Genomic DNA, 7,905 nt, shown 5'->3' on the forward strand with positions numbered 1-7,905 from the left:
TACACGACGGTGCGCTGCTACCTGCATCAATCAGATCTTGAAGCTGGATTGCGCGTGGGCCAGACTGGAGCGCGGGGCCTGGGGCAGAGTCCCTCTCCCTAGGGATTGAGGAGGGGACCCTTAAGATGGCAGAGGCTGCCCTTAATAGTGCACCTGGGTTGCTGTGAGAGGGTCAGATGAGTCCGGGCAACCTAGAGGGTCCAGGAGGGGAAGGGGACGCCTGAGGCCGGTCCCTTAGCCCCCGGTTCCCTAGGGCGAGGCTCTGGAGCAAGCCATCATCAGCCAGGCGCCCCAGGTGGAGAAGCTCATAGCCACGACGGCCCACGAGCGGATGCCCTGGTACCACAGCAGCCTGTCGCGCGAGGAGGCCGAGCGCAAGCTCTACTCGGGGGCACAGACCGACGGCAAGTTCCTGTATGTGGGTCCTGGGCCTGGGTTTGGGGCGGCGAGGGCTGGGCTTGCTGGCGGGGAGCCTGGAGGCAGAGGCAGACCTGCACTTGCAGTCGGGCCTTGAGGGGTTCCCCTGTGCTCACGTGTGCAAGTGAGGTGTGCGTTTCCAGGTGCAAGGCACTTTTGTGTGGGAAAGTGGTGGCAGTGACGAGGAAAGCCTCCACCGAAAGTGGCACATGTCTTACTGTCTCTCTGTTTCTCTCTCCGTCGCTCTGTCTGGAGAGTGCACATTCCCTGTTGCAAACAGAAAGCCTCCCTGTGGTGAGGAAGTACTGCGTGTGGAGGTGGGGAGGGTTGCCATTCCGGGTAAGATGGTCGGAGGTGAGAAGTGGCTTCTGAGTGAAGGACCGAGGGAGGTGAGAATGTGCCCCGCAGCCCTCAGGCCGATGCTCCTGGCACGCAGGATGGTGGAAACAAAATGAGGGACAGGGGTCTGTTCGGCATGTTCCAGAAACCTTGCGGAGGCCAGCATGTCTGGAGCCGAGGCTGTGCTGGGGAGAGTGAGCGGAGGGGAGGACTCGGGGTGCTCGGCTTCTCCCTGAGGGAGGTGGGAGCCCTGGGGGGTGTTGGAGGACGTCCCTGCAGCTGTCCTGCACCCGCCCTGAGGCTCTGCTCTGGGGATCACATGATTACCACACAGGAGGCAGCGGTACAGTGCGTGCTGCGTGCCCCAGCTCCCGTCTGTGCGAGCCGTGTCTGTGTGCCCGGGGCATGTGGCTCGCTGTGAGTTCGCTGTTGGAAACCCCTGCTGGCTGCAGGGTTCGCTTTAAAGCTTGCCTACTTATTTCTTGGATGAGAGGGAGAAAGGGAGAGAGAGAGAATCAGACACGCCCCCAGCAGGGTCACGCCATGACCCACTCGGCCTCAGCCTGCCAGCCCACAGGCGCGTGCACACATACACACATGCCTGCCGTGTACAGGACCACCTCAGGACGTGAACCTGGGAACTCCCCGTGTGCCTTCAGCATCGAGGAGTGCTGGGTTGCTTCTGCACCACGGCCGCTGGCCAGGACGTGGCTTCTTTTGTATAATAGATGTTATCCAGATGGCCGCTGCGGTCACTCAGGCCTCTAGATACAGAGAAGTGTGGCCCCTGGCTCCTCCGGCGACCTCCAGGTGCTGCTCCCCGCCCTCACCCCCAGCCCTAGGTGTGACACTGAGGCCGTCCTAACACTGGACATGCGAGTCTCACGCATGCCTCTCGCTTGTGTGCACCTCACCCGGAGACTGAGTGCGCGGGGGGCTCCTCAGACTGGGCACAGTGACAGGAGACTCTGCTGCTCTTCCTGTGGCGTGGCTGGGTCTCCTCATCTTGGCTTCCTTCTTTCTAAGGTGTGAGCTCGTCTGTCTTTGACCGGAGGGTCTGGGCTTCTTTCTCCAGCTTCCTCTCCAGCTTCAGCACAGCTTCTCAGTCCTGTACAGTCTCTGCCTCTCTTCTTTCTTTCCACCAAAGTTCGTTCATTTATTTCTTTGATGTGATGGAGGGAAGGAGAGGGAGACAAGGGAGCCTTCTCGGCCAGTCCACCCCGTCTCGCCAGCCCCGGTCAGGAACACATAACGTGTGCCCCGCATGTTCAGGGAAGGCCTGGGATGTGAACCCGGGACCGTGCCCATGTGCGTCCAGCTGTGTTGCAGCTGCTGCCCGCCTGGACTCTCTTTTCTGCCTTGGGTTTCCCTCTTTCTGCCCTGCCCTCGCCTCCTCTGCCTCTCACACATTTACATGTACAGATACTGATTTTGCCATTTCCTCCAGTTTCCCTAAAAGCTTCCTGTAAGTATGGGGGGGGCTGGGTGGGAGGAGGGAGCGGAGGAGCGATCCGGAGGGGTGCTGAGCCTCTGCGCTCGCGTCAACACCAGGAGTCACCAAAGTTCGTTCATTTATTTCTTTGATGTGATGGAGGGAAGGAGAGGGAGACAAGGGAGCCTTCTCGGCCAGTCCACCCCGTCTCGCCAGCCCCGGTCAGGAACACATAACGTGTGCCCCGCATGTTCAGGGAAGGCCTGGGATGTGAACCCGGGACCGTGCCCATGTGCGTCCAGCTGTGTTGCAGCTGCTGCCCGCCTGGACTCTCTTTTCTGCCTTGGGTTTCCCTCTTTCTGCCCTGCCCTCGCCTCCTCTGCCTCTCACACATTTACATGTACAGATACTGATTTTGCCATTTCCTCCAGTTGCCCTAAAAGCTTCCTGTAAGTATGGGGGGGGGCTGGGTGGGAGGAGGGAGCGGAGGAGCGATCCGGAGGGGTGCTGAGCCCCTGCTCTGGCTTCAACACCAGCAGTGGCTCAGCTCTGAGCCGTTTTGTATCTTAGGCTTCCACTATGTGTTGTTTGACCAAGAATTCAATTACCCAAAGGAAAAGTCCACAAACTTTTCACATAACACCCGGAGTTTAGGACAGGCTTAGAGTTAACCGGCCTGCTGAGATTAGAGGGCTCTCAGGAAAGTCAGAGGCAACCGCTTCGAGCAGCCGTTGGTGCTTTTCATACCAAACTGGCCTGAAATCTCAGAGGCAAACAGGGCCAGCTCGGCGGTGGGAAGTTGCAGCTGGGGGAGCAGGATCTGGCACAGGGCAGGGACTGAGGCTGGCAGTAAGATTTGAAAACAGTTGGAACAAGCACCAGCATATGGTGTAGCGGGAGGCTTGAAACGCATTCTGGGCACGTGTGCGTGTGCGTGCCCAACATCCTAAGAGGAGAAAGGAGGAGAAGGGGTTGCAGCATGGTCACCCCCCAAGGGGTCATTTTTTTGTCCTCTCCCCCCCCCAAGCAAGCCCTTTGGCAAAAACCTTTTAAAAATCAACATTTTTTAAAAAAAGAACCAGCAGATGGTACAATGGTTACGTCACTGGACTCCCATGTAGTCGACTGCGGTTTGAGTCCCAGACCTGGCAGCTTAAAACTCAGGCTGGGCGCATGTCCACGTGTGCCCCAAATCCCAAGCGGAGAATGGCCATCCCCTCTGGGGGTGATTTCTCACTTTCTGTCTCTGTCTCTCTGGTGAGCGCACGCGCCCTGTAGCAAAAATCTCTCTAAAAAAGAAATAAAGAGAAGGGCTTCTCATTTCGTCCAGTTCTCTCGTTTAATATATGAGGAGCCTGAGGCACAGAGAGGATAAGCAGTTTGCTCAGGGATACCCAGAAAGTCCGTGACAGAGCTGGTGTCAGTCCTAGGCTGAAGGAATAGGGTAAGAAAGGGGCTTGGATCCCGGCTCCGTCTCTTACCAGCAGTGCGATTTGGCAAGAGATGGAATCCCCTTGTGCCTCAGCTCCCTCGGCTGCAAAATGGGGGAAACAGCATCACGTGGGGAATATTGTACATATTAAGTGACAAATATGTGAAGAATTTAGGACCCATATATCCCTCCCCTTTGGAGAGAGTTTTGCTATAGAGCACATGCCTGAGAGACAGAGAGAGACAGAGACAGAAAGTGAGAAATCCCCCTAATCACCACTAGGTGGTAGCAGTTCTCTGTCCTTGCAGCTAGAACTTGCATTCAAGCAAGAGATACAGGCTAAGAAATCAACTTATGTCTCCACTCTCAAAATAACACGTAGGGGAACCAGCAGTTAGCGTAATGGCTATGTCGCTGGACTCCCACGTAGTCGACCGCGGTTCGTGTCCTGGACCCGGTGGCTTAAAACTCACGCCGGGCGCGTGTGTGTGTGCGTGCCCAAGATCCCGAGAGGAGAATGGAGGAGAAGGGATTGCGGCGTGACCATCCCCCCTGGGGGGTGATTTCTCGCTTTCTGTCTCTATGTCTCTCTCTGTCTGTCTGGCGAGCGCACGTGCCCTACAGTGAAAATTTCTCCAAAAAAAAAAAAAAAAACCACGTAGAACTCATTAATAGCATTAAGGGAAAAATGCAACCTGGGACCAGCAGGTGGTGTGGTGGTTAAGGTGCTGGATCCCACATGACTGATTCCACAGTTCGAGTCCTGGACCCAGCAGCTTGAAAGTCACACTGGGTGTGTGTGAGTATATGCCCTGAATCCTAAGAGGAGAATGGAGAAGGGATTGTGGTGTGGCCATCCTTCCTGGGAGGTGATTTCTCACTTTCCCTCTCTCTCCTGCAAGCACATGTGCCCTATGCCAATAAAATAGTAAGTAAAGTACAATTTGTGGTACAGTATATTTTTTCTTTTTCGGTGTGTGTGTGTGTGTGTGTGTGTGTGTGCATGATCACTGTTTTGGCCTGTGTGCTTATTTTCCAGTAATTAGTGCTGCTCTTTTATGAACTCTCTTTTCTCTTTCCAAAAAGAATGTATCAGTTAGCCTTTGCTGTGTAACAAACCATCTAAAGTGGCTTGAAATAATAGTTATTTATTCACTTTCAACTTGATTGTTGGCAATTTGGGCTGAGTTCAGCTAGGTGGTTCTGCTAGTTTCTTGAGTTCAGTCATGTGGCTATAGTCAATTATAAGGTTGATTGGACCTGGGTGGTCTAGGATGGCTTTGCTCACATGGCTGGCAGTTGGCAGGCTGGAGTGTCTTGATTCTCTTCATGTGGCTTGTCTAGCAGGCTAGCTTGGACTCTTTCTGTGGTGGTTTCAGAGTTCCCAGGAAAAGGAAGTGAGGACAGGAAATGCCCAACCACCCTTCAGCCTCTCTTGTGTCATGTCTTATCGGTCAAAGCGAGCTACATGGGAGACCCTTGTAGGAGATAGAAATCGACTCCTTCCACTGATGGGAAGAGCTGCCTAATATTGTGGCTGTTTATTTCCTATATTCCTCACTATATTGCTGGTTAGTGACTTGGTGTCGAGTTTCCATTGTCAGCTTTTTAAAACTTAGGGGTTTTTTTCTTTTCTTTTTGAGAGGTTTTTGCTATAGGGTGTGTGCACTCACCAGAAAGACAGAGAGAGACAGAGAGACAGAAAGTGAGAAATCACCCCCCAGGGGGGATAGCCATGCCACAATCCCTTCTCCTCCATTCTCCTCTTGAGATCTTGGGCATGCATACACACATGCCTGGCATGAGTTTAACCTACCAGGTCCGGGACTCGAACCACTGTCAACTACATGGGAGTCCAGCGACATAGCCATTATGCTAACTACTGGTCCCAAATTGTTTTAAGAACCTTAGAAGAGGACTCGTCACTAGAGACCATAATCTCTAGACTAGCCCACCAGTCAAGTTGTGTAAGGGATTTCTTTGCTGTGGGACAGTTGTGTTTGTTGCTTTGTGGTGGGGTTCTCTTGCTAGCCCTATGGTGCTCCCTCATCATCTCCCACCCTTTAAAAAGCTTATTCATTAATCCTGGATGCATGCGTATATGCCTGGCATACTCAGGCCTCAGGAGTTGAACCAAGAACCTTTCCCATGCAGGTTCAATGGCGTTGCTATTGTGCTATTGTCTGGTCCTGATTTTTTAAGTTTATTTTGTTTCTCTCTCTCTCTCTCTGTTTTCTGTCTGTCTCTACAGAGGGCCACCTGGCTCCGGCATTGCCGAGTGGCACGGTACTACCTGTGCCACTGTAGTGGGCCACCCTGGCTTTGTTTTATCCATGTATCCCCTACTGCTGTGGGCTAGCCTGGGAACTATGTCTGCTTCACTGTGTTCTCTGGGAACATGCTGTCTGGGAACGGGTGGGGTGGCCACTGTTTCCCTGTGTCCCTCACTCAGGCCCCACTGAGGTGATTTGGGGGATATTTTCCTGTTCCTTTGAACCAAGGAGAGCCTGACTGCATGGTAGGCCCATATCTGTCTTATTCACCGCCATACCCTGCCTTCAGGTTGGTACTGGTGTGTGGTCCACAGTTAAATGTTTGTCAGATGAGTGAACCCTGTAGGCTGGGCTCTGGCCCTGCCTGAGACCTGCACCTCTGAGGGCCTGCAGGTCGTCCTGGTGGCTGGCACCTGCCACTCACCAGTGCCAGCCCTTCCGGAACTCAGCGCAACCCCTGAGATTTCTGATTACAGGCCCCCAGTGCCCAGGGCCAGCTGCCCTCCCTCCCGCCTGGCCCTGGGATAGACCTTTGTGCCAGTGGCTCAGAAGAGAGCTCTTGTGGGAGATGAGGACTGATTTCACCATGGGGTTCATGTCAGGGTGCTACTGTCTGACTAAACAGTTGTGTTTGTTGCTTTGTGGTGTGTGTGCGTATGTGTGTGCATGCACACGCGTGTGTGTATGTACGTCCCCGGGGCTGGTGGGAACTAGTGGACGGCGTCTCACTGTACACAGGCACTGTTTGAGGGGCTCAGTTTCCATCAAGTCCTGGAAGATCTGGATAGTCATGTTCACAGACTTCCAGCAGAGGGCGATCAAGGGTCTCACTCTCGCTATGGTCAGTCCTTTACGGTACCTGGTCAGTGTACTGGGAGGACGGGTGGCTTGTTCTGATTCACACGAAGTTGCCCTGTGAGCTAGTCACAGAGCTGTGCGTACCTGAGAGGGTCTTTGTGTAGACATGGCTTTTTCTCCGCAGGAGACTGTTCTGCTTTCTTTAATTAATTATTATTTTTGCCACAGGGAACGTGCACTTGCCGGAGAAAGGCAGATAGGGAAAGTGAGAAAACACTCCCGGGGAGAGGGCCATGCCACAGTCCCTCTTCCTCCATTCTCCCCTCTGGATTTTGGGCATGCACACACTTGTGCCCAGGTGTGATTGTCAAGTCGCTGGGTGCATGATCTGAACTGTGGCCAGCCATGTGGAGTCCAGTACCTTAACCACCACACCACCTGCTGGCCCCCAGAAGACTGGTTTTAGGCTGTGTTGACGGCCATGTCTCTTCTGTGAGTGACTCTATGCCCACCGTAGATGGCCAGGTACCTGGGTGGCCAGGCGTCTGCTGAGTGTGCCCCCCCACTCCATGGCTGAGTGCTCTGGGCAATGTCTGAACACCCAGCCTAGTATTTAGCCACGGAGGACCAAGTGTCCGTGGATGGGTTCTCCTATGCCCGTGGCTGGGCACCCAGCAGTGGGTGGCTGAGTGTCTGCCGGGTGGTCAGGTGTTCCACTGGGAGCGGCCGTACGGCTGCCCTTGGATAACTGGGCTGCCCTCTCTGCTGTGGAACTGGGCGGGACTGGGCCTGGCCTCAGCTCCATGCAGCCCTGGGGGGTGGAGCCCATAGGCATGCGTGGGGGAGCTGAGGCGCAGGCGGAAGGAAGCAGGTGACACCCCCCGTCCCTCCAGGCTGAGGCCCCGGAAGGAGCAGGGCACGTATGCGCTGTCGCTGATCTATGGGAAGACTGTGTACCACTACCTCATCAGCCAGGACAAGGCCGGCAAGTACTGCATTCCCGAGGGGACCAAGTTTGACACGCTCTGGCAGGTAGGCCACCACACACCCATCTGGGAGATGCTGCATTGGGTGCTCAGGCTCCTGGGAGCAGGGGAGCCCCAGCCTGACCCCCGCTCCCTCAGCTGGTGGAGTACCTGAAGCTCAAGGCCGACGGGCTCATCTACTTGCTGAAGGAGGCCTGCCCCAAGAACAGCGCCAGTGCCGCCACCGGA

At 54.8% G+C, this 7,905-nt stretch overlaps 1 protein-coding gene across 1 annotated transcript in view; it reads left to right on the forward strand.

The window, feature by feature from the left end:
• Nucleotides 1-7,905, forward strand: part of ZAP70 (zeta chain of T cell receptor associated protein kinase 70) — a 15,059-nt gene that overhangs the window by 689 nt on the left and 6,465 nt on the right. The window contains exons 2-4 of the mRNA XM_027767546.1: nt 252-414; nt 7,585-7,723; nt 7,816-7,896. Of these exons, the coding sequence (XP_027623347.1) occupies nt 252-414; nt 7,585-7,723; nt 7,816-7,896 (383 nt within the window). The remainder of the gene's footprint in view (nt 1-251; nt 415-7,584; nt 7,724-7,815; nt 7,897-7,905) is intronic.

The sequence above is a fragment of the Tupaia chinensis genome, unplaced genomic scaffold (assembly GCF_000334495.1).
Source record: "Tupaia chinensis unplaced genomic scaffold, TupChi_1.0 Scaffold144276_1, whole genome shotgun sequence".
Lineage (NCBI taxonomy): Eukaryota > Metazoa > Chordata > Mammalia > Scandentia > Tupaiidae > Tupaia > Tupaia belangeri.